Source organism: Cataglyphis hispanica, chromosome 7 (assembly GCF_021464435.1).
Source record: "Cataglyphis hispanica isolate Lineage 1 chromosome 7, ULB_Chis1_1.0, whole genome shotgun sequence".
NCBI classification, from domain to species: domain Eukaryota; kingdom Metazoa; phylum Arthropoda; class Insecta; order Hymenoptera; family Formicidae; genus Cataglyphis; species Cataglyphis hispanica.
The window spans coordinates 1390662-1418173 of NC_065960.1; the positions used below are offsets into that span (position 1 = coordinate 1390662).

At 35.3% G+C, this 27512-nt stretch overlaps 3 protein-coding genes across 5 annotated transcripts in view; 2 read left to right on the forward strand and 1 right to left on the reverse strand.

Annotated features, from left to right (window-relative positions):
- The first annotated feature begins 893 nt into the window (after window positions 1–893).
- Window positions 894–10360, forward strand: LOC126850915 (rab11 family-interacting protein 2). The gene is made up of 7 exons (XM_050594389.1): window positions 894–1180; window positions 5462–5500; window positions 6897–7143; window positions 7594–7969; window positions 8277–8545; window positions 8745–9222; window positions 9383–10360. Exons 1-7 carry the CDS (start codon window positions 1150–1152, stop codon window positions 9551–9553), a joined length of 1611 nt encoding a protein of 536 aa, XP_050450346.1. The 5' UTR covers window positions 894–1149; the 3' UTR covers window positions 9554–10360.
- Window positions 10361–11169: 809 nt separating this feature from the next.
- On the forward strand, window positions 11170–14327 carry LOC126850912 (dnaJ homolog subfamily C member 2). Of its 2 annotated transcripts, none has more exons than XM_050594382.1 (5): window positions 11170–11336; window positions 11690–11962; window positions 12052–12436; window positions 12510–13614; window positions 13797–14327. In XM_050594382.1, the coding sequence occupies exons 1-5, from the start codon at window positions 11285–11287 to the stop codon at window positions 13845–13847; spliced, it is 1866 nt and encodes a 621-aa protein (XP_050450339.1). In that variant the 5' UTR covers window positions 11170–11284; the 3' UTR covers window positions 13848–14327. The 2 variants fall into 2 exon arrangements, with proteins under 2 accessions (XP_050450339.1, XP_050450340.1); XM_050594383.1 differs by lacking the exon at window positions 11170–11336 and adding an exon at window positions 11337–11384.
- Window positions 14328–16083: 1756 nt separating this feature from the next.
- LOC126850891 (muscle calcium channel subunit alpha-1) overlaps window positions 16084–27512 on the reverse strand; it is a 61124-nt gene continuing 49695 nt past the window's right edge. Inside the window, exons 32-43 of one of the 2 annotated variants that reach the window (XM_050594333.1) lie at window positions 27309–27466; window positions 26975–27199; window positions 26434–26638; window positions 26226–26359; window positions 26040–26141; window positions 25796–25897; window positions 25615–25724; window positions 25139–25276; window positions 22503–22849; window positions 21694–22146; window positions 20616–20743; window positions 16084–20304 (exon numbers count right to left, since the gene is read on the reverse strand). In XM_050594333.1, coding sequence (XP_050450290.1) covers window positions 19933–20304; window positions 20616–20743; window positions 21694–22146; window positions 22503–22849; window positions 25139–25276; window positions 25615–25724; window positions 25796–25897; window positions 26040–26141; window positions 26226–26359; window positions 26434–26638; window positions 26975–27199; window positions 27309–27466 — 2474 coding nt within the window. In that variant the 3' untranslated portion in view covers window positions 16084–19932. Of the gene's footprint in view, window positions 20305–20615; window positions 20744–21693; window positions 22147–22502; window positions 22850–24608; window positions 24653–25138; window positions 25277–25614; window positions 25725–25795; window positions 25898–26039; window positions 26142–26225; window positions 26360–26433; window positions 26639–26974; window positions 27200–27308; window positions 27467–27512 lie in introns of both variants that reach the window. The other variant, XM_050594334.1, reaches the window with a different exon arrangement.

Here is a 27512-nt window from a genome sequence, read left to right on the forward strand (position 1 = left end):
TTAAATCTCTCATATGTGTGTACGTTTTAATAATATCTTTGTATTCATAATATTATTTTTGTGTGTGACTTTTTTTTATAGGATATACTGTTATCACATTGTCAACATATGCGTTGCGTAAAATCTAACAAATTATCTATTATAAAAACTAGTCTTATAAAAAATGTACGCGCGATAATATTTTATAAAAATATTTTCAAAGTATTAAACTCTTTAGATTATGTATGTCAATAAGATTATATTTAATTTGTCATAAATTTCCATTGTCAAAAAACAAATAGTAGGATTTAAACGAAACAAATAAATTACAGTACTATTATAATATTAAAATTTTATTATATGCTCTCGAAAAAATTGGAATGTTATCGGTCGATTGAGTTTTTTTGTTTACATTTCTTTTATACACAATAATCTTTATTTTTTTTTTCAGTGTCTTGAAGGTAATCGCATAGCGAAAATCTTTTAAAGATATCTGGCGTACCAATCGCATGAATTCGAAAATACGAACGGGGCACAATTATCGCCATAGACTTAGTAAGTATAGATTGTAAATCCATCTTTCATCTCAACAATTTGCATACCAAAATTAAAAAGAAAGCGTAATATTTCAGTAGTCTATTTATCGTCTTTTAACTTGATTGGCTGGGAATATAGAAATCGAAGGAGTACGAATAGTTTTATCTCTATGCCTACAATCTTTTCATATATACATATTTATGTTTATAATTCTTTCTATTCTTCGATAAAGAAGATTAAAGTCCCGAAAGCACTTTTTCTCTTTTTAATTTCGGCGCGACACTCGATGCGCAGTCCATGCTTAGTTCATGGTCACTGCGCACGCGCGCGCATGGCAAATACTCGGTACTCGATTGCCGACGTTGGCAACGTGAGTTTCGGTTTGGAGCGCGGCGGAGTCGGACGTTGGGCGATCGCGAATGAGCGAGGCGGTCGACAGTTCGTGTAAATCTTGGTTTCGTGTGATGCGTAAACATTAGTTCGTGACGCGTCGCGCGTCCTCGTCATCATTGTCGCATAGATCGCGCGACACAAAGATATAACAGCAACGGCAAAGTGCTTCGCATTTCTACCGGGTGAATTCCAACGAACGAACGGAGGATACGTGCGTGCGTAACAGAGCCAACTTCCGAGATGTGGAGTCCGACGCACGTTCAAGTGACAGGTGAGTGAGCGATATCGCGCGCTAGTAGCGTGAAATGACGCCCCCTTTTTTTTCGATAGATACGGTCGAACGCTCTTGCGGATGCATATATGTGTACCGTAAACGCGATTATCACCGTATACATAAGGTTACGTGTCCTCGCTCGGAAACTAGGCGAACGAAACCTCTCGCAGGCTCGTCGCGCTACGCAGGAATGTATCCGGTGTTGTCTGAGCCCCGGTGACGGGAATGTCGTTTTGTATTCATCACGCATTCATCGCAGATAAAACTGGACGTTTACCAAGAATCTTCGTTATCGTATCGCAGTGTTAAAAATTGAATTTTATAAAAATGAAAGAAATACAAAATTATATGATTTTCTTTAAAATATATTCCATTTCCGTTTTTTTCATTATTGTCGTTGTTTTTAATAAAAAATATTCTCTTTATAGAACAGATAAAAATAAAAGATTGTTGAAAATTTTTTTAGCCTTCTGTCTTTTTAAGATTATAATTTTATCAATGGGATATTAAATGGATCTCAAGGTTTGGCGTGTCTGTTGATGCTAATAAAATACGTCATATGGGAGAGTACGTGATAATTTCTCTCGAATATATAGATAAAACTATTTAAACTTTTAAGGAAATATTCTCGAAATCTTTGTAATAGAAATATGAATAATAAATTATTAAAAAGCTTTAATCTCTCTCGTGTTTCTTACAAGATTATAATCTTATCAGTGATATAGATGACGAATTTCAACGTTCAACTTGTATGTCAATGTCAGGATGTGTCATGAGAGAATATTCTGAGATATTGTCTTTTATCGTCCTCGTTATCTTAAACTGAAAAATACGTAAAGAGAGCGAAGCAGCGTAGTGCACAAATAAAGGACACTGTTCTGAGGTATGTCACCGAATCATCGTAGTGCAACGTGTATTTAAAAGTCGAGAATGCATCATCATTCGAGAGTAATTTTCCCTTTTCACATTGCGCTTAAATGCGAATCTCGATTTTATTTTATCACGCGACATAGTAAATTTCTAAGATCGTATAATTTTCGTATAATTTCTAAATCGCACATTTTGTGTATAATATAATTATCTATAATTACAACGTCATATAGACAAAAAAAAAACATTTCTCGATATATTTTTTTATAAATTAACATTTATAATTTAATATCTCTCGATTAAGTATTAATTAAAATTAAAAATTGCTATATATTATAAATATATATCATCAAATAATTAAATAAATTTAATTAAATTAAATACATTTAGAATATTATTTATTAAATATTTAATAATTTTTACACTATTGATAATATACGTGAGATGATTTTGGACAGATTAATTGAGAATAATTTTACATTATTTTAATGTGCCTCTCTTTTTTATTTCGATTTATACATCTTTCAATTGCATTTTCTTCGTTTCTTGAGATTATTGTAAGAAGATGCACGTTCGTCGTTAATTTCTTTTTTGTATAGATTGCAATGGTTTCTAGTCATTTCAATTTCTAGTCATTTCTCAACTCCGACAAGTATAATTAAACGCAATGCATCGCTTTGCTATAGCTCACGGAAATATATCGATTTCACTTAGTCTAGTGAATATTTCATTATCTTGTTTGAAAAAGTTTATCGCATTCCAATCTCTGATCAAATTTATATATATATATATATTTAAATAAATTAAATATATATATATATATATATATTAAATAAATTAAATATATATATATATATATATTTAAATAAATTAAATATATATCTAATATGTCGCGATAAAAAGATACATTATTTTTATTCAGATTCAACCTCGAAGAAGAATTTATTCTAAATTTTTTCTTTTTTTTTTCTTTTAGGGCTCACTCAAATCTCCGAACGACTCGTAGTTTTTTTTTAACTTTCAGCGCGCAGTTTAAGCAGTCTTTAATTAAATTCCGCCGTTCACCGCGAAACTGATCGCAAGATAAAGATCCTTGTTACCGAGAGTGCAGTTTAATTCGCGAAAGCGCATGCTCGTGTTAGACAACTTGTCCTCTTAATTAGCACACGCGAGACTTTTACCTTCGGGCGTTAACGGGTTCGTCAAATACGAGAGAATCGCGGCCGAATCGCCGTTGACACAACGCCGTGTGTCACGTGTATGTAGACGCGAAGAACCAGATGTTTGACATCTCTGTGCTCGAATCTCTTGGCTGAAGCCGCTGCGAATGCGAATGATTTACGAGATTCACAGGTTTCTTCGTCCTTCAAGGAAGAAATTAAGGCCAATAATTATACTTGTGCAACAAACTATACAAGTATAATATTTATGAATCCTCTGTTTGCGATGCTTGAAGAATCATCGAGTGACGAAGTTTCTGTCTTTTATATCTCGATGCAAAATAGGCGACGCGTGAAAGCATGTTTAGCGGTTATTCGATGTTCCCCTTTCTGCCTCTGCCTCCGCCAAGTCGATCTTCATCTTACAATATTCAAATAAGAAAGATCTTTGAATCTTATATCCTTCATCTCGTTTCTTGCATTATTATTTTCATTTATTTTGAAATAATTTCTGATGCAAAAAAGTTACGCAAAAAAAAAAATAACAATATAAAATAATGTAGTATAAAATTAATGCGATTATACATGTTTGAATAAAATTTAGGATGGAGCTAAAGAACTTGAAAATTTTTTAAAAAGACAAGAAAGATCGATCGAGCGTCTTCGGATTTTTATGATCGCGGATACGTTGTTGGGATGCACAAAGCGTTGAGAAATCACTTCTATCCGAGTAAGCGGTATTTGGTTGCGGTTTTATCGCGATAAGGACTTTGAATCCATCGACTCGACTTGGAGACCACAGAGGAGATAGAATGCGCGACGAGAGAGTTGGTTCCGCTGATTCTCCTCGATGCGCGAGAAATCGGGGAATATGTACCTCGTCGTATATCCCATACATTCATTACGGTTCATCGCCGTTGCACGTGTGAGAACGAGGAAATGCCTCCTACAGTTATTCGGTAACGCTTCACGTTAGAACTAACGGATTATAATTGAGAGAGACGCGGACTTTGCTTCTTTCTTACTTAACGTGAAACATTTATTTCGTGATCATTTCATAAATATTTGCATATCAGATTCTCCGATTTCTGGAAATAAATTGATGCTAATAAGAGCATATAAAATCGGACTGATGTAACTATGTGAATTCATTGTTTAAACTCCGTATTTTGCGAAGCTGCGTGAAATGATTTGATTATTAAATGACCTGTGTGGAATTCCTCGCTTGATTACAAGCTTTAATGCCACGATGTGCTGTTTGTATATATCTTGCGTGCAAAGTTCAATCAACTGTCAAAAAATAATAATCTATAATTTACAAATCTCACATTCGATTATTATTAACGTAAATATTATAATCGTAATTTTATTAAATGACAATGATATTTAAAAAACTTTGTGAACACACTTATGAATTATTTTATTATATAGGGTAGACCCAAACAATGCTAAAAAATGATAAATTAACCATGATTTTAGAGGTTTTGGTGTGCTAACTTTTTAAGGAAGCATTTTTCGACCCATGTTTATAGGAAATTTTTTGTTTAGAATTAAATTTTATATAAAATCTCAAAGTCTGGCCGGAATGTTTAAGCACACTCTGTATATATAAACTAATATAATTGATGCTTTCTCTCTCTCTCTCTCTCTCTCTCTCACTTTTTTCTCTTTTTCTGCCATATATTTAATAATATCGCTGTAATGCTAAAAAAATAAACATAAAATAATGAAGATAATAAAATGATTGATTTCTCGGAATCAGTGTAATGGGGCGGTAATTGATATGTAGTTTTTACTCTGATATAAGCAAGAGTGATTATGCGCGAAAGCTATAACGTGAGGTTTTCTCGTAAACACGCGAATAGAGGAAAGTTGATTGAAGAAAAAAAATTGGACGTTATGAAGAAATTTCTATTTTCATGACAACTAATAGCTCTTTATACGACATTAATACTTCAATTCTAGTGCATACAAAGGTGAAGATTTGAATATGCATTTTTATGTGCATATCTGTTTAGTTTATTACTAGATGTGAGCGTATATTATTAATATTAATAAAGCTTGTGAATTGAAGGATAGATCGCGCTAAAATAATCTGTTTGGTTGGCACTTTATTTCGAGTATATTTTGGAATGTAAACATTAAATGATACGAATAATAATAATGCATAATAAACAAGTGTTTTAAATATTTATGTTATACATAGCTGTTTGTGTATGTGACACTTTTCTTTTTTATTTATTTACAGTTCAGAGGGCCAAGGACTTATTGACCAAAGGAAAACACAGTGAGTGTCGTATTTTTAATCCTATTACTAAAATTTTCCCTATTTTTCTATTTTTAAAAATAAAAATAAAAAGTTGCATCAAATATAATATTTAAAATATCTGAGAATCAATTGAATTATAAAAGAATCCTCTTTTCAATCTCTTGATGTTGCTTTGATGTTTTATAAAGCATTCACAAAATAATTTTAAGACATCTCAATAAACCAGCTGTAACTCATCGACGCGTGTATCGTCACGTTTCTTATTTACATGTTACTACGCGTATTCGCGCCGATACCGTTGCTATATTAGATCATGAATCATCCGGTTCCTGCAAAGCACGTTTGCAAAACAATGCACGAATTTATGTCATTATATAAACAAACGCGTTACGCCAGTCTTGAATTTCGTCCAACGCGAATATAGAATTCCTTTATCTCAGCAAAATCGAGATATGCAATATGATCTGTCGCAAAATTTTGAGTAAAGGATGATTTCTACCGTAATTAAATAATAAATGTTGAGTTTTGTGAGAAATACTTCGATAAAAAATGAAGATATATTATTTATCAACGAATTTAAAGATATAGATACGATATAGTAAAAAAAAAATGAAAAGCATAGAGTGAAAGTACAGTCTTTTGAATCTTATCTATATCGTATTCTTATTTGTCAATTTAAAAAAAAATAATTGAAAAATCTAAAAGCTTTAAAGAGTAAAAGATTGAAAAGAACACGTGTATTTTTTGACGCGAACTCAGTCTTTTTAGCTGTGCATTGTGCTGCATAACTGTGCTTAATGCAACACATACACGTATACGTATATGTATACACCCATATATCTGTTTATTATCTTTATGACCTAATAATTAATATAATTATGTACGCGACGAGTTGATGGTTTGACGACACGCGTCCTCAATGCACTTTGTGACATTACAACATTTATTACTTACAAAATAAAATAAAGCAACCCAATACAGTTAACGAAACGTACATTGCAACTAGTGACGAGTTTGCCTTTGTGAAAATATGGATTAAAAGCTTTATGTGCTATCCGATCAAATTATATTTTCTCATCCACATATGAAAATAACAAAAAAATTGAATATTTATATACTTATATATAAATTACTTTTATATATAAATTACTTTTACCATGAGCAATGTAAATGTTAAAATAGTTTTCTAATTGAGATTTAAATTCAGATAAAAACATTTTTTTGTTATCAGTAAGTATTAGCAAAGTCTTTCACAATAGTAGAGTTTTTGGTATCAAGAACAAAGCTTCGCGTATCTTTCTATCGAGGAAGATCTTTAATTTCCGTTACACACGTGTCGTTAATCTGCCGACCTTTTGACCGTCCGTCGCCCACACGTGAAACGACACGCCGAATTGTGACTGTACGTATGCAGAGACCAACGACTGCTTCGTAACGATCGCCCTCGGTAAGGAAAAGTACCAGACGTCAGTGAAGGAGAAGGCTACCAAGGACGTGGAATGGCACGAGGAATGCGAGCTACTCATACCGGAGCAGGGAAATACCGCGGAGATCGTCCTCACCGTCCTGCATCGCAATTTCCTGGGTGTCGATGAATTCCTCGGCACCGTCAGCGTACCACTCTCGAGCTTCGACGTGTACGAGAGGCCCAAGAATAGATGGTACGTTAGCATACGTTAATTGCAAATTGTGTTTTATGCAAATCTATTAGAAAAATTGCTCGCGAAAGAGAAATCGCCACTATCTCATTGATCGCCCGCATTCTTCCATTATTAATACATGACGTTATAATTTACCATTCACTTTGTGCGGCAATAAATTTTTAACATAGTTGAACATTCGAATATTTTTTTTCCTCGTGCTTTATATAATTTCCTACAATTTATTTTTGTCCATTTACATAATTTGTGTCCAATCTTCAGAATTCTTTTTTCACGTAAACATTGTTTTATAAATTTTTATATTATCGATGTATTACTAATATATATCAAAACTTTAGTAAATAATGTATTTCGACTGTGTACGAATATAATATGTTTTAGAAAAATAAGCATGTATATTATTTATTTGTTATCGATAAAATTATAAGGGTATAAATGCGCTTGTATTAGGTACACCCTTAACAGCAAACCAGGTAAAGAGAATACGAAGGAAAGAGGCGAGCTCGAGGTGAGGATCGGCTTTATTGTGAAGGCTGGAAGTCTGACTGATCTAAGCAAGAAGGAGCGTCATAAAAGTTCCTTAGGCCAGTTATCTACAGCTGCACAATCAATCGGCGGTAGTTTGCTCAGTATCGGTAGTCTCGAAAAACGCAAGGGTCTTAAAAAACTGGCCAAGTCGATCGGAAATAAAGTTAAAGGGAAAAGCAAAAGTCGGCTCGATGGAAACAATTTAGATGAAAAGGAAGAACACCAATTCAGGATTACGCGTCAGGAACCAGGTGAAGCTGATCCTGGTGTCATTAGCGAGGACGAAGATGAATTTACGGTAAATAGAATCAAATACATGTATATATCCTAATTATAGCATTATCTTTTATTATCCTTAGTGTAATATTTGTAATTATACTCTGTTATAGTATTAATTTCGACATGAAACAGTTAATTATTTTTGATGCATAAGTATAATCATGAAAATACATTTAAAAAAAAAAAATATATATATATATATATACATACATATATATACAAAGAGCAGAAAATCACAGAGAAATATTTTTAATAAATCTATCTATTGAAATTTGTCTGTTGAATATAGTTTCCAGTTAAAAGTAGGATAATTCAATTTGTTATAGTTTGACGATCTGTCTCATAAAAGCTCGGCCTCGTCACTGAACGCACCCATGCCGGGCACGAACAACAATGGAATTCCGAATGGTTCACAGAGCAATGTCTCCAGTGAATTGCACGTGCCACCGGCGCCAATTAACGCCGCGCCAAACAAACCTCCACGATTTGCCATGAGCGCGTCTGCTACGAATCTGTCAAAGGTCGACAATTTGACGAAGGACGACGAGTGGGGTTTGAAGCTCTACGGCAAGCAAGCAAGCAGCGTACCTAAAAGGTGAAGTCATATTTATTGTCGGGAGAAAGAAGAATAAAAAAATAGAATAAAAAAGAATGATAATGCGTTTGATAAAAATATTTAACAATAATAAGATTGTTACACGGATATAATAAGAAAACGGATATATAATAAAAATATATATTTATTTGTGTATAAGATGTATGGAAATAATTTATGTTGCGTTGTTACTTATCAGATGGGACAAACCTAAGATCATGGTGGACGAATCGCAAGATAACATACGCGATGCATCGCCCATTCGTTCACCATCACCTGTCGCATTTAGATTGAGAGATCTTCCGGAACCGCTAAGTCCAGCACCAAGAGAAATTCTTCATCCAAAAAACAAGGACGAGAAGTTTGCGAGCAGAGAGAAGCTCGTCGCGAGCAAGGAGAAGCTCGCCATGAGTAAAGAGAAGCTTGCCAAGGAAGATAAAGTAAAGGATAAAAAGGACGACAAACATGGTCCGCGGAGTCCTAAAGAAGAGAAGCACGTAAAGAAGGACAAGAAAAAGGATAATAAGGAGAATAAGTTTAAAGACGCTAATGATGAGAATCATCTGTCTTCTGAAAGAATTATCATCGGTGGCGAAGACGCGATTAAGAATGCCGTAAACTCTAAAAGTCGCCTGCCGCACGAAGTCCTTAATCAGTTTGAAGGAAAATCAAGAGAAGTAAATATATTTCTATATATAAAAATTTCTATATATAAAAGTTTTTTTTGAATTAGTCTAATTAATTTAAGATTTTATTATTCTATCGAATAGAAATATAATCATCATTTTTTTTCAGACAAATGTATTTCGTATGTTTATCAAAACATTTCATTTACAGGATATAATAGAACTAGCGTTGCAACTGCAAGGACAAATTACGGAGAAAAACAAGAGACTCACCGATTTGGAAGATTATATCGATGCACTGCTGTTACGCGTAATCGAATGTTCGCCGCGATTACTTCAGAATCCATATCAGAGGCGACTGTCGTCCCCTGGGAATCAGTAAATCATTAATCCTTGATAAAACCTTCCTGTTTCCACTGTAGGACCCACTTGAGGTATATTCCCTTTGATACCTTAGTGATACTTTCTTTAGACATGACTGATGAAATGCAAATGACTATTTGTTATATTAACATTGCTTGTATTTTAATTTATCTTTTCTCTTGAGCTATGGCTTAAGAAAAGTATAAAACGTCCCCACAGCAGCGTTGCATATAAAAGAAATTTGTTTCCCCATATTTATTTGTAATTTATATTTAACACTGCGAAAATAATTGGATTATAGGAACACAAGTAAGAAATAATAAGTAAATAATAATTTATTCAAAGTTTTACTTATACTATCAATATGAACAATGAACATAGGATGTGAAAGTCAGTTGGAAATGATTTGAAATTTGTTCCATGATTCTCTGTCTTCCCAATATACTGAACCAAAATCATTATGGCATGTTCGAAAGTTTTTATTTGTTCATGATTGAGATTTCCGTCCAATTGCCAATTTGCAGGAAAACTAACGAACACAATTGTATTTCTTTATTATTACCTGTTATTGTAAATTATCTATCTAAGAACTTTTTATAATGAAAATAAGACTTATATAAAATAGAGCTAATAGAAGCTGAAATTTGCACGAACTAATGTTCGATAAAAAAATGTGCCTTCTGTCTTACATATGTGCACTTATTTTGATTCGGACCATGCCTTGTTAATTAGAGCATTGTTTAATTAAAAGCATTGTTAAAGAGAGATAATATTTAAATGTTCAACGTGTTATATATACAATGTAATAAATTTCAAATGTTTAAAATGTTACGTGATTTATTATTCCAATATTCAGAATTAATAACTAATATTAAATAAGTTTGGTAATTTTTATTTGTTTTTCGCGCGCGTGATGTGCGTACGTATGTAATTATGTGTGTAATTATGTGCGTGTTATGTTCGATATTCATATATTTTTTTCAAAAAATTCCATGATTTAATGAATTATTCCGTATTATTAATATCCCATTAAAATATTTCAAATATTATTTCTCTATGTTAAATTATTAATTAATATACAAATTTTTAATATGATTTATAGTGCTTTAATCGATTTGATGTTTCGAAAACCAGAATCATTGCGATTTTAGAATAATATGAAGTATGCCGCAATTATTTGCATATTTGGATTCGAATATTTCGATTATATTTCTTGCGATTGTTATTGTTTGAAAGTGAATTTTGCAAACAAAAAAAACTATTGCAGGTATTTTATTAAATATTTCATTAAGTATCACCATAATTTATTGCATACAATATACGCGATTTTAATATTGACAAAACGTATGTGTTCGAAATTAATCGAAATCTTTATTTTTACGAAAATCCTTGAATATCAATGTTACCTATATGTCGTCGTTCTAGAATTAATTAGATATATATCATATGATATAAATATATATCCATCGATATGTTATATTTATTTTCACATCATGATATATCATATAGTGTAAAAATATAAAAGATCAAGATTGAATTTTCCACCGGGAAAAAACTCGATCGATGTTTTTATGTTAGTCAATAAATTGCTCGGCGTGTCTTGAATCTTGCGGTGGCGCTCGGGATTCGGGATTTTGAGATTTTGCCATCTAGATTTAGATGCATATTACGTGATAAAGACGATCGATGTGATCGTCCGCGTGTCCTGTTCACACGTTTAAGATAAATTTATCGTCACGACCACGCGACAATGACGGACGGAACCGGGAACGAGGATTCTGCAGTTTTTAATTCTATATCCGGTAAGATATGAACTCTACGCCGTTTCTCGATGTGCGGCACCGGGAGAGGTTAGGATTGGTTAGAATTATCACGGATTTTGAATTGCAGCGGGATGAAGTTGCATTTCTCAGTTCATAAATTTTAATTATTTGAGTATATCTATTTCTGATTCTGGCAAAGAATTACTAGATCAAGATCTACGTTAACATAATTTCGTTAAAACGTTTGTCCGTGATTGATATTTTCTTTTATGCACATATACCATGTGTTCTTTACTTTTTATCTACTTGCGAACTTATAGGAATGTAATTTCTACTTTTTTTTCTTACTGTGCCATAACAATGTGCTTCTCACTAAAACGAATATATTGCAGATCCAGGTAAGGCAAATGCTGCTTCAGCAGGTCCTGTAGTTCTATATTCAACTGCACAAGCATGGCGAGCTCAATTCTATCGCAGTCTGACACGTACCAGTTACTCGGAATCGTCGGACGAAGAGGAAGATCTGTCTCAATATCAATTCGAAGATGATCTCGAATATCTTAGATCTCTTGATCCAAGAGACTGGAAGGATCAGGACCATTACGCTGTTCTAGGCTTGAAAAATCTTAGGCATAGAGCAACAGAGGATATTATTAAAAGAGCTTGTATGTAAAGTATATATTATAGAAAAATATAAAAGTAATTTAATATGATTTAGCATTATTTAACTTGATATGTCTAATTTGTATTGCAGATAAACAAAAAATATTAAAACATCATCCCGATAAACGGAAGGCAATGGGTGAAGAAATTCGACCAGATGACGATTACTTTACATGTATAACTCGCGCCTGGGAGACCCTTGGAAGTCAAGCAAAGAGACGAAGTTACGACAGTGTAGATCCCTACTTTAACGACAATTTACCAGATGAGAAAGACTGTCGAAACAATTTCTACCAAGTACTGGGTAAAGCCTTCAAAGAGAACTCACGATGGTCCGTAAAGAAGCCGGTACCGCATTTGGGTGGACCATTTATGCAGCGAGAAAAAGTAGAGGAATTCTACTCGTTTTGGTACGACTTTGATTCCTGGCGTGAATACTCGTATCTCGATGAAGAAGACAAAGAAAGTGGTCAAGAGTGAGTACGATAAGTGATAAGATATTTTTACAGAAAATTACAGAATTAGTATTTACGACGAAATTGATTGCAGTCGGGACATGCGCAAATGGATTGAGAAGAAGAACAAAGCTACGAGAGCTAAACGAAAAAAAGAAGAGATGACGCGAATACGAACTTTAGTGGATATGGCTTACAATATAGATCCTAGAATAAAGAAGTTCCAGCAAGAAGATAAGGATAAAAAGAACGCCGCAAAGAGAGCGAAGCAGGAAGCGGCAAAAGCCAGACAGCAGGAGGAAGAGAGAATAGCCCGAGATGCGGCGGAAAAGGAAAGATTGGAGAAGGAAAAGAAGGAATCTGAAGAAAGAGCAAGACAGGAAGCGCTAAAACAGGAACGCGAGATGCAAAAAAAGGCATTACGCAAGGAAAGAAAAGCGCTCAGAGATTTCTGCAAAGCAAACAATTATTTTGCTCAGAATTCAGCAGAGAGTCTCCGGCATATGGAAAGCGTAGAGAAAATTTGCGAGCTGTTTAAGCTAGTACAGCTGGAGGAAGCGATGAAGAAATTGCAGACCGACGGTAGGAACGCGTTTCTATGTATCATTGAAGAAGCAGAAAGGAGAATTGAGGCTGAGCGCCGTGTAAATGTGATTAATAACGATGCAAAAAACATACCCGAGAAACAGACCAAAACTTGCACCGCACCCTGGAGCGAGAACGACTTGCAACTTTTGATAAAAGCGGTCAATCTGTTTCCTGCCGGGACCAATCAACGTTGGGAAGTGGTTGCGAATTTCATTAATCAACACAGCGGTTCTACTACCGGAGTTACACGCGACGCCAAGGAAGTCCTGGCGAAGGCCAAGAGTCTGCAATCGACCGACTTCAGCAAATCGAGTTTGAAAGAGCAAGCCAATAAAAAGGCCTTCGACAATTTCATTGCCGAGAAGAAGAGCAAGGATGCGGTCGAGGAAAGAATGCCAGCTGTTACGGAACGCTTGGATCATCCAATCTCGAATGGCGTCGCTGCTGAACCTAAAGAGGCAAAAAAAGAATCAACGCCATGGACACCGGGCGAACAAAAACTTCTTGAGCAAGCTCTGAAAACCTATCCCACCACAGTCTCGGACAGATGGGATCAGATCGCTGCATGTATACCGACTAGGACGAAAAAGGAATGCATGAGAAGATACAAGGTAAGCATTGAAAAAAGAATATTGCATAATATTAAATCGTATATTATTATATAAACAATCAAAAAATATCTTTTTTAAAGTTAAAGCAAAAAAAAATTGAGAAAAATAATTTAGAAAATAATATTTTATTATATGTTGTGATGAAATTTCGAGTTACAATACCACGTTTCCCTTTGTCGCAGGAATTGGTGGAGCTTGTGAAAGCGAAAAAGGCAGCGCAAGTAGCGAAATAATATTAATTGCACGCTAAGCTCGAAATTTTTCTCTAACTTATTGAACTCTAGTTAAACAAGCAATTTCGATTAAGCGGCGATTAAGTCGTTCCTCAAGATAAGGAGGGATTTCCGAGAATTGTAATCGAAATTTAAGACTGGACGATGAGAACCTTAGCTTACTCATTGAATACCAGTTCGCGTGTATACCTGTGCCTTGCTACAGCCGATACGTGCATGTGCCGATAGCTGCACGGCATACACAGAAATTTGACATGTTTTGTTGGATGAATTCTGCAGCACGTTTTAATTCCTACGCGCTGAACTTGTAACGTACCTTTGACAAATCGTGCTGCTGCTGTCAATCATTTTATTTCCATGGATATAACTTATGACTTGGGAGGATCTCTTGTGTACAGCTTCCATTTTGCAATATAAATCTTCGTGAGCGATCTATACTTCGTGTTGTAAGTACTGTAAAATAAAGAGAAACTGATACAACACGCCTGGAGAACAGCCGAAGGAGGATGATGAACTTTATAAATAAACGTCGATGTTTTGAAAGACGCCCTTTGAATCCTTGTCGATGAAACTATCCCTACAATTCAGTGAGTATCTATCCTACCTGTATGTCTATATACATGAATTCTTCTCATAATTATAATTGACGAAACGTTTCGCACAAACAAAAATATTATTAAATTAAAAAAAAAAGAACACTGACTTGCTAAAAACTTCTGCGCTTTTTTTCTTAATTTGTAAAATATGTTATAATTTTATCTTTCATATATATGAATTTGCGAATGACGTCTATACATTTTTATAACGCATGATTTTATAAATGACGTCTTAATTCTTATCCGAGAGCTACTATAGAAAAAATATTTAACGCGAATGATACGATACGCGGCATGAAAGGATTTTGTGAAGAAACGTGTCGTTTCAATCACTGTTCAATTTTATTTCCTATTGTTTTCATTCCATACTTCAACATTTCAAGTTTATAATAACTCATATTGAAACACATGGCGTTACGCACTGCTATAAACTTACGAGCGGCGAAATATCATTATAACGACAACGTATTCTTTGACACATCCGCAGTGTATTTAACTAAAATCTAATAGAGTAGATGAATATAATTATTGTGTATTTTGTTCCGTTAGCACTAAACCTATTCGCGTCTTTTGATGCCATACTCGGCATATATCACTCTATCATAATTAGTTATTTGTTATAATTAATATGTATCAATCTTCGACGATATTAATATAATTCCCGGCTATTAATACCAATTTTATTTTGGATCATGTATTTATGTGCAATGAACGGATCAAGAAACGATCTTGATATAGTAGAAATACGCAATTGGTCCTGCTGAATCCTTCATCCTCGAATTTCTACGCGTTTTAAGAAGATACACACACAAATATATCTATATTTATATATTATACTTTAGAGCAAGCGAAAAGTATTTTACGGATAAATTCTTCAAGAAATTTTGCATTGACTTTCTTTTTAAATCTCTCCTGACTGATTAGTCAAAATTTCCAGTCACAAACTTGTAATTTTTCTTTCGGCTTTAATACTTACACTAATCTCAGCCGTATATCCTCCCTGATCGTTTTCAGTCTCACGAGATTAAAAATTTTGGTCTCTCTATGTACTACTTTCATTATATATTTATGATAAATTCTATAATATATAATATACGAAAGAGAAAGAGAGAAAAAGGGGGGATGTACATCTCTCGTATATTATATCTCGTATTTCTACTCGCGATATATTACGTTAAGAGCTTATCGTAAATGGAACTTGGCACATTATTTACAATTCGATGTGCGAATTTTGTTCTGTTCTAAAACGATATAAAAAGACAACCGTCGACAAAAAAAAATTGTCACATTAGTAGAAAGATGTTGAGAAATTAGTATTACATAAACAGATTTTTTCGCAAGCAAAATAGATTTTTCCCATTTGAAAACGTAAACGATCAATGTATTGGTGTATGATTAATAATCATCATTTAATGGCCAGATTGATTATTTCGTGAGATCCAACGACGATCTTTTCTCTTCCTGGAAATAGATCTCCGATCTCTTATATCCCTGCGCACGCGTGTGTATATGGCGACTATAAGCGAAAAAGATCGATTGCACGATGTTTTAATTGCTATGACAATTTTTATTCAGACATCATAAGATATAAACAGACTTCGGATTTTTAAACATTAGTGGTTCTGGACCGTGGCGCTCCATTTACTTTTTTTTTTTGGTTTTTGTATTTCTTTCGTTTTCCTGAGAGAACGAAGAACAGACGGCGATCTATAATATTTTACAGAGCGTAAAAAATTCTGCCGCTACTAATGGTCATGTTTACGGACCCGTAATCTCTGTGATTTTTACATTTACTGCGCTTCGGTATCGTCTGACTTCTAATTTGGCATATACATATGTATATATGTGTACATGTACTATATATATATATATATTTCGTAAAATAACGCGTTCACTTAAATATGGAGACTAAATAAAAGAAGGGAAGGACACTTAAGTGAAATTAATATATAGAGCATCAAAATATAAGAAATACGTAACGCAATCGGGGAGGGAATAAAGATGAGGGATGAGAGAAACAAACCTTCGACCGTTCGTAAGAGCAACGAATCAGTCGTTGGTGCAAGCGAGAGCTTTTTGGCTTATAGTGTTTAGACGCGACGCGCATCGTACAAAATGATTGACAGATAAAAAGAAACGGGGAAACGTTTAAGATTGGGAGAATATAGATCGATGCGGTACTCGGACTGTGCATAGGAGAATTCGCGAAGAAAAGATACGCGAGAGAGAGAGAGAGAGAGAGTGGAATTTCGCAATTGGTCGTAGACAAGCCAAGAGGCTTTCGCGAAGAACGTGGTTCTGAAAGGTATTCCAAACTAGTAAGTGTCAATAGTAAATCGATTTATATCAATCGCACCGATCGTACGTTCGCTCGCGATCGGCGAAAATTCGAAATCTCCGTGACGTCTCTTTGATTAATTATTAGAGATTCTAATTGGTTCTAGACATGTTCTCTTCACATGTTGCGTTTTTTTTTTTTCCTTCTGTTTTTTACGATCTGTGACACTGTGTGTACAAACGAGAAAAATCGAAATCCTTTACGCGACAAATCTCCAGAACCACGCCGATGACAAGTACTTATAAAATTTACGAGAGCTTAAAAATTTGTCAACGACTATATGAGTTAACATTTACGTAGTTATAGTTTAGTATCTATGCACACCTCCGCGTAATTTCCCAATGTCTCACACATACATACGTTTTGCGTATCTGAAAATCACTCGAATGACACACATCGATAACGCGGTTTCTACATATATTGCGATCGGGTTTAAAAATCTGAGATTGTATTTTGTTGCTGCGGCTGCGTTACTCGGCTCTTTATCGGCTGCATTCTTTGCGAGTGAGCTCTTTGTGCGTGAATGGGGACTTGCGCAATTTCCGAACGATTTACTTTCCATTAATTTTTCTGGATCTAATCTAATCTTTTTGGATTCTGTCATAATTTTTATCTCATTTCTAATTGTATAAATATTATTAAATAATGATAATATTACATTTAATATATGCATTCGATTAAATTATGCATATATTCAATTATGTTCAAATTAATTTAATGTTGAAATCAATTTAAAGTTATTTATAATTTTGATTTTGATTTCTCTCGTCTTCAATATTATAGATTTTTCTTTCACAAGATTAGTAAATTTCAATTATTGTTATTAATTTTTTACAATACAATAAGGCATCGATAATCGAATGTGCCGATGGATTCGAAAATTTCGCTTAATTCTTGCCGGTAATTGAAAAGAAAAAAATCGTAAATCTTTCGTGAAAGACGCGTGTTCCCCGCGGAAAATTATTAGACTGTCGATCGGGAATATCTATAAAGTAGTTCTTTCTCTCTCTTTATAAGGCTCTCTGTATCATTGAGCATGCACTTGAGTGATCGTGAGTTAAGAGAGAGAGAGAGAGAGAGAGAGATTCGACAATCGGTAATGCGCGATCTAGATTCTTGCATTTTCTACTGTCACATATCCTAGTACTTTGACATAATAAAAACCATGTATCGAGAGTCTCACCGCGTTCCTTCATAAAGGAAGGTCCACATACGTCTTGTCTACCCATCCACACTCTTATATCCTTACTCTTGTTTTGTGTATAGATTACCATATACATATATACATATATATATATATATATATATATATATATATATATATATATAATGTATATATAATCTCGAATTTCTTGCAGCGCTAGTTTATCAGGCATTCATTCTCACGCATCTCGGCGGAAATATACGCGCGAAAACGGTGTTATGTACACAATTACAAATACGAATAATAATATCTGTATCGTCACAACATATCGCGTCAGTAGTGTACAACATACTCGACTAGCACAGCTCTCTATCCTCGCGCAATAATAATTCGCAATAATAGTCGTTTACTTTGTCTAAGTTGATAAAAGTCTTTCTCTGGTCCGAAAGAAGTTATAGATACTTAGGCACTTGTTATCTCGTCTAGAATCCATATATACGTACGAATCATGAGTTGTAATTATCGTGCTAATAACCGGCAATCATCGGAACAAGGGCAACGAGACTAATTAATGAGAGCAATAAGAATGATTAAATCCATCGATGTGCCTCTCGCGTGTAACATGGTTCGTACTTTCTACCCTCTTTTAACCCTCTATGACTTTAATTTTTTTTTTTTTTTATTTTAGAAAATCACAATTTGCTCGTTGTGTAGAAAAGAGTATATCCAATGAGAAATTATGGGTGAGTGGATAGAAGATGACCACGTCAAATTTTACGTTTACTCTTACGAAATAATGTTTGATAAAATGCCATAAAGGATTAACAGGTGACGAGTCCTGTAAAAGAGAGTTTTAGATTGCTAGAACAAACTAGACGAATTAAATAATTAAAATGTTTGGGTTCATCTCTATGAAATTGCATTTTTAATTTTTTAGGATAAATTGTAAAAATCGAGATTTTTCTTTATATATCTTATTTTAATGTATCTTTTAAAATAATTTTTTCTTTTTTTTAATTTTGCAATCAACTGCTTGCAATTTGCTCTTCTTTATAAAAATTAAAGTCAATTTTCAAGCTAATTATTAAAGTCGAAAATAAAATTGTTACAGTTTTACAAAATAAAAATTTTTATATTTTATTTTAATTCGTCTATTTTTTCAATGTTGAGTACACGCGCGCGGCATTCGTCGTGTCGTCCTTGGTCAGGACAAATCGAACCAAAAACGGAGATCAACGTTAAATGGGCTAAATCTCTAAAGGACTGTTCCTAGAAGTAAACTCAATTCCATCGAGGGAGCCCGGGTCCTCCCGAGATGCTTCGTCAACTTTAGTCTCGCGACCGTTCGACGTCGAAAGGACGAAGCTCCGTGCCGCAACGATTCGTCTCGATCGTCTTGATCTGTCGCGGCGAAAATATATATTTTAAGAATTTATTATATAATTCTGTGCGCGCCTAAAAACGCGCGATCGAGCGTGACTTGATCCGCTCGATCGAAACTCGCACAAATCTCGATAGAAATATCGAGCCAAGTTAGGAATCAAGGCGACTCAAAATGTGTCAGATAAAACACTCACGCTCAGCTAGAAAATACATGGTTCATTGGTGCCCGAGTGTATCGCAGGATGAACATCTTGTGAACGTTTCGAGCTGCTACGTCTTTTCCCTGCTTTCCTGCCCTCCCCTTCTTTTCCCTTTAGACTAATTGTAAGCCAACTTTTTGTTCCTCGAGTAGCATCTCTCGATCCGCACCTAAATATAGCTATAAATATTCAGAACAGTTCAAAGTGTCCTCTTCGGGACAAAAACAATTATGTCAAATGGCGCGCGATTTAAATCCATCCAACTTGCGCGATTTCGATTCATATGATTCCGCTGGTGGCTTCGACGTTACTTCATCGTAATCGACGATTTTGCTTCTTCGACGACTACTCCCGTTCGTAGAGAGTAGGAATTTTTGGGTTACGTAGACGACGTTTGTGTCGCGGCGAGCAAGTTCTCGTCCTGCTAGGACGGCGGTTGTCGCTGTTGTTGCTGTTGCTTCCGATTGCTGCCGCGATGACGGTTGTTGGAGGGTTGTAGCTGATGATAGACGGGCTGGCTCGGCGGCTGCTCCTGCAGCGGCTGGTAACCGATACCGGTGATCTGGTGCGGTTGCTGTTGCTCCTGTTGTTGGCTACTACTCCACGGCTGTTGTTCCGTCACGTTCTGTTGCAACTGATAAGACAAGGGCTGGCCGCGGCGTTCCTGTAATAACAGCTGATGCGCCGCCCGATCCATCTCTTCGCGTGTCATGTCCAGTGCCTCCTGCATCTCGCGCGATGTGTACCGCACGAAGTCCGGATCGCAATACTTGCCTAGACCTTGCTCCACTAGAACCTGAAAAATGCACGACGAACATTATTAGATGTTGAAATAAATAGCGAAAAACTATTAATACACACACGCAGTATACGTATAATATAATTTGACTACTATGCTGCAATTAATTCGAATATTAATTGTATCATTAATAAAAGTGAACTCAATTTATATATTTCACTGAGAAGATAAGATGAAATTTGCTAAAATAAAAAATTCAAGAAATGATTTAGATTTGAGAAGGAATCTTAAATTCAACAGGCCCGATCGTCGATCATTTTTTTTCGTTTATTAATTTTTTGTTTTGTAATATTTTTTTTTTAACTCACCCGACCGACGAGGCTTTCCGCGCTTCCGATGACCTCAAAGTTGGGCTTCCGGTCCGCGGGACTGCCGGGCATGCTGTGGGACAGGCGCTCTGCGCCGACGCTTCCGTTACTCTCTGCGGCCCAGGAAACTGACGAACGAGGAGAGGCGTCAGAGTGTTAGCTCGAATAAATCACGCCCTGCCTCTTTATTGCTTTCGATATACTTTCGCCAAGGCTTGTTTTACGTTAGCGAGAATAGCGTACACAAATCGATTAGTGACACATGAGTGTTTCTTGCAAGCATCGCAAAATTATTGGATATAATCGAATTGCGATTAAGTAAAAGCGTTAGGTGACGAGTCCGTGTTAGAATATTAATTCGAAAGCTTACAGAGCGCGTGCTTCGAGCAGCGGTTGACTACCTGAGCAACACTTTGCTTCGTATCCCCACGTCTCTCTTCGTATATTCTTGTCGATTTCTCTTGGAAAATTTCATTTGCCAAGAGATGTAGATGCAAAGATTGAAAAATAATCGAATGAAAAATGATTGTTCTTTCAAACTGCTTGATTTCGTAAATAAATTTATGCGTTATATCATTATTTTCATTTGATTAAATACAATTTTAAATACCAAAAAATAAATTTTTATTATAACTTATTTTTTTCTAAAATAAAAAATATTTAATTTTTATGTATTTTATAAATATCTATTATTTATAGAAATGTGGAGAAATCAAAGAAAAAAATAAAATAACGAAAAAAACTGTTGCTCGTGTTTGAGCGTGTATCGATATTAATTTTGATATTAATCCTTTACGATCGACAATGTTCAGAAATGTGATATTATTCCATTTTATTTTGTTTAAACATAGTATTTTTTTCACGAAATACAATAAATCATAATTAAATATACAATCTACATATCATTTTGAGTGCATATAATGAAAAAAAAAAATATCTCATGAAACTACAAATTGCCATAAGACAATTTATGTCAAAATTATTTTGATCTCGTTTGATAAAAAATATATATATTTTTGCAGTATATACTTGAGAAGACTCTGCGATCGCAAAGGATTAATTCGCGTGCGTTAATCACCTCTGCCGTGGTAAGACGCTCGGTGCGACAAGCAGGAAGCGCAGACACGCCATTGTCGCGAGTCCACGTCGGCGAGGAAGCCGGCCACGGCGATGGCCTGGTTCTGCGCCATTTTCAGGCCGTTGGCGATGGTGCGCGTGCCGGGGCCCGACGTGGCAGTACCGGTCGCGGATCCCGTCGTCGTCGACGCCGTCGTCGCGGCGCCGGCGACGACGGCGGCGGCAGCGGTTGCGTCTCGCGACCGGAAACTCGCCGGGGCCGACTTGCCACCGGCAGTCGCGGCATCACGACGAACCCTGGACCGGCGCTTTGTCGACCGGCGACCCAGCACGGTGACGTGGGGTTTTCCTGTCGTGCCTCGCACGACGCCGCCCTCCGAATGCGGGTTCCACCTGCCGGAATCACTCGATTCGCTTCCCGTTGACGTGTCCTCGTCGTCACAATCATCTACAGCTGCGTGCGAGCGGACACGGGGACAATTTATCAATGAAACAAGCCTATATTTCGTAATTAATCTTTCGTCCGTAAATCAATCTTATTAACGCGACAAAATCTTTTTGAACACGGTTAGGTGTTAAAAAAAAAAGAAAAAAAGAAAACTGGATAGTTTTAACAGTAAATTTCTCTAAAATTTATGTTTATAAAATTACGTAATAAAGAAATTTAGAAGTCAAAATTTTCGGTATCAAAAAAATTGCGAGAAGTAATTATTCTCTTTCTTTTTTTTTTTACCGAATTGTGTTATAGTCATTCTACATATATTTTTTAAGAGGCGTAATGCTCGCGTGACTAAACCGGCATTCCCGTACCGTGATTACTCCAGACTGCGCAATCGACGCAGCAGCCCCGCGACGCATAAGTATAATAACAGTTTGTCCCATTTGACGAGGAAGCGGGGCTTGAGCTCGTCGCGGTGGTCGAGGTGTTTGCGCTCGCGGTGCACGACGCGGTGATCGTCGTCGTCGCGACACTCGATCCACTCGCCGTGCCTTCCGCTGCGGTTGCTGAAGCTGCTGCTGCAACCGCTGCCGCCGCTGCTGCAGCAGCGGAGGTATGCGTTATGCCGATGCTCGGGGTGCCGATGGACGAGGGTGGTGCGTTCCGTCGTGGCGGAGGTGTGGGTGGCGTCAACTGCCGCTCGATTCCATCCTGGAGACTGCACGAGCGTGCAACACGCACACGCGGATAGGGCGGGGGCGAAAAGGAAGAAAAGAGAAGCGTAAGGTCGCTCTTAGTACGTTAGTGCATGTACGCGTGACAAATCAGTATACGCACTCACAAATGCCTCGGGATAATCTGAACGAAAGAGTTTGAAATGTTTAAAATAGAGAGAATCTGCCTCTTGGAAAACTACCGTAGTCTCAGAATAAATGCTATTAATTAAGTATGCTTATTTTAATATATATATGTATATTTAATATTTTTTTATTCCCTCTTTCTGTCGAAAGAATCTCTCATACATTTCTCATTACGACAAAATATATATATGTTAATTAATTCATCACAAAATTATTTTAAATTCTTTTTATTAAAAGTTTCAAGCATTAAAATTAAAAAATAATAAAATTGTTCTTCTTTTTGAAGAAATTTTTGAATAATTAAATTTATCAAGAGAATCAAAATAAATAAGATGGAGAGAGAGAGAGATGAGAGATGATATGAGATATGAAAAAAACTTTTAGAAAAATGTATTAGAGAGAGAACAATATTGTTATTTACTACTTATTATTTATTTTATATATGTTGAGATATTTTTTTTTCTTTTTCGCATGTCCAATTAATCTCCATCAGATACTATAAAATCATAGAAGTTAGTCATCTTCTTCATTAGATTCATCTAATCTTCCTATTATAACGAAGTTCTGTTCCTATTTGTTGGAAGAATAAATCTCGCACGGACATAATAGCTGCTATTGAGCATGCACGACATTGTCCTTCCAATTCATAACATTGTCGGAAATAAACAAACAGTAAGCGAGTTTTGACAACGGCACATCGACAATAATAAGTGTAGATATTTCGTCATTTTATTCTTTCATCGTGACAAGTTTTACGTTTAAAGATTCACGAATTTATTGAGACAAATAGACGTATAAGTTGGTTTTTAGCTCGTCATCTTAATGTCATTATTAAGTAAATCGAAGAAGTTGGGAACCGACAATGTTCAAGATGCATCTATGTTGGCAAGAAGGAAATTCGCATGTTTTGAAGAACTGGAAATTGCAATAAAGGAGATGGATGATTGTTGTGAATTTTATATTAGAATTGTCTGATTGAAACTAATTGGACATGTCAAAGAGAAGAAAGATAATATTCCAACATAAAAAATGAATAATAAGTAATAAATAACGATTCTCTTTGAATTTTTTTAAAAGTTTTTTTTCATCTTTCAACTTAGACCTTATCGATCTTATTTTGATTCTATTGACAAACTTAATTATTCAAAAATTTCTTTAAAAAGAAACAATTTTTATTATTTTTAATTTTAATATCTAAAGCTTTTAATAAAAAGAACTTGACATAATTTTGTGATAAATTAATTTTCCTCATAATTTAAGCCTTAAGATTTTTTCGAGGCATTTGGAGGCACTCAACAAGCATTATCATCAAGTATAATGATTAGTTGATGCAACATGCAATCAGTTGGATATAAGCGCTGCGATTTACGAGATTCAAACGCATTCCGTTTGCATCTCGAAATGCGTGTGCATCTCGTGCGTCTAATTCGTAACTCGGCTCTCGTTTAATTAATCTTCACGCGAATACCACATTCCCGATCTCTTGTAACAATGTTGAATGAGATCCTGGAGGGGCGTAATTAATAAGAAAACACATGCAAAACAAGCAATGCTGATGAACAAAAAAAAAAAAGAAGAGAAGCCAACTACCGATCGCAGAGCCCTAGCTTGTCTTACCATATTCGCTATTGGGATGAAGATAGTTACGGCTAGCCGATCCACTGAAATGTACGATAGTAAACAGAAGAGCGAAATGAGAGATGATACGAATTACGGTCGCGCGATGCGAAAAGATCTGTTAGAACGACGAAACAAACATCTTCCCGCGAATGGAAAATACAATTGATTCGTAGAAAATCCGAGACTTTATCGTCGATAAACGCGTTATCGTTCTTTTTTATTGCTTCATACTTATCATCGCAAGTTTATACCAATTTACAAAAGAAGGAAGTAATTAAACAAAATTTGATGCATCTGTAGCGTTTTTTTTTTTTCGACTAAATTTACAAAATAATTCGCGATATATTGAGCCAATTAAAAAATTTTTAAAAATTAAATTGATGAGCACATGCATTATGATATCGAGAGAGAATGAGGTTGTCGTAGAGACAATTAAATCATCGATAACAGTCAAACGAGAGACATAATAGACTAACAAAAATAGAGTACTGGTTACGACTTATCGCTCGCACGCGTTCTGTACTTACTCGACCACCTTATATGCGGTTTGATAAGGCGTCTGTTGTATCGGATTGCCGAAAGCAGCGAGTGGTCTCAAGGGTATGCTCTCTTCGCCCATTAACATATTCGTTCCCATCTGATTCATCGCACCGTCGCTCAGACCCCTAATTTATATAATTACATAAATTAGTTTAATTATTCTTTGATATTATTAAATTAGATTTTATTATTGGCGATAAAAAATAAAGTCAAAATTTATTTTATATATATATATATATATATTTAAAATATATAAAATGACTATATATATATGATCACTTTGAACACTTGGAGAGAGAAAGAGAGAGAAATTTGATAAATATGATAGAATTGATAATAAATAAAAACATATATGTAATACAAACTAAAAATGTAAAATAATGTTATCAGAAAAATTAATTCTACATTTACCTATCAAGAAAAAAATTAGAAAATTTGTATTAATTAAAATAGAAATACTCACCCTGCTACATTTGGCACAACTTGACGAGTAAATTTCTTAGCGGCATCCGGGATAGCGACTCTCCGTAACGAAGCGTATGGTAAAAAGTCTATAGAATTGGTCGGGGAAGCCTATAAACAAGCAGTTTTTTATTAAAATGTAATCGGTAAGATTTCTGCGATTAGAAAGAGAGATTACTTACTTTCGCAGCAGTAGAGTTAACCTTTAGCGATCTTGCCCTGTGGAAGCTGTGATGTCCTTTTCGCATGCTGGACCATACGCTGCCAAAGAGTGAGTGGTTTCTCTGAAAAAGTATTCCCTAGTTCAATTTACATGTCAAAAGAAAAATTTTTACATAAATTAATGATTGAATATAATTGCATAATATGCAATCGTATTTTGTAGAAACTATTATTATTTAATTACTACTGGAAGAGTAAGCTTACCCTGTGCATAGGTTCTGGATTGTCATCGAGAAGTTCCTCTAAATTACCGGAAATTGCGCGTTTTAGTTCGGGACCAGCTTCATGTAACGTTCTCAATCCGGCCTTTAAAATTAAATTAAAATTACGTTTAACATATAATGTGTTAGTATAGATATTCTAGTTACTGCTATCTCTTCAAGGACTTACTTGAAGCGTCACAGTGTTATGACAGTCTCTGTCTCCATCTTTCATTTCTTGTTCTTTGCGTTTCTTGAATCGGCGGAAATAGTCCTGGATGAGGAAAGTCGCGTAAAACTTGCCGACCGTCACTTCATCGTCCACTGGAAAAATCGAGTCGAAGCATAAATCCAGTTTCGCGGAAAAAAAAATAAATTTTACGATGACAAACACTTACCTCCGGGCGGCGGAACAACCTGATCCAAAAGTTTCGGACTCGTCCTCTTCCAAATCTTCTTGATCACCGCCCTGAGTTCGGCGTTCGCGTCGTCGATGTTGCCCTCCGTCTTGATCCTCAACGAGGTTCTCACGACGGCGAACAGCGTCGCGTTAAACAACACGGTGCCGTCGCTGTTCAATGGCATATTCATCGAGACGAGTCTCTGAATTTTACGATTTCGAGATTAGAAATGTAATCTCATAATATTAACTTTATTTTTAGCTCAACAGTTTTCTTATTTTACTCGTGCGCTTTCATTAGATTCGAATTTGAATGATAGATATAATTACATTAGATACAGAGGAAATTAATTAATATGAAAATAGGAATGATAATATCTTTTTATATAGGGCAATATAAAGTAAAAATATATTTATTTATTTTTTGTATAAAAAGAGTAATACTATTTTTTGAATCGGTATTATGATGCTACTGAAAGCCCTTTTATTATATATGTAGATATAGCCCAATTATAAACCCTTCATCAAACCTAACTGACCTTACAAGCTACCCTATGGGGGCACAGCTTCCCGAAACCTAAGGGTGGCGATATTTTTCTCAGCAGCGTCACTACGTCGAGATGTTTAATACGTCCCTTGGCGTCGGGATCGTACTCGGACCACAGGCGAATAAATTCGTCCAAATGATGCGGTCCGAGGATCGACCAATCTCTCGTCAAGTAGTCAAAATTGTCCATAATAACGGCAACGAAGAGGTTGATGATCTTTTTCACGAGATACATAATGCAAATATGAAATTTAGTATTTGAGGAAATGATATTCTCCAAGATTGTAAACAAATACAATGAAATTACTATAGAGATGAGCACTTACGAGAAATGAGCAGAGAACGTAGAAAGATATGAAGTAGGGAAATGCAATGTCCGATCCGCAGCCTTCCTTTTTATCAGCGGGCTCGTCACTGTTGGGATCGCATTTAACTTTATCCGGCTGCGACGAGCAAGCCATCATGATCTCTTGCCAGGCTTCGCCTATATTCGGCAATATTTAGGATCATTATTTTTTTTTTTTTAATAA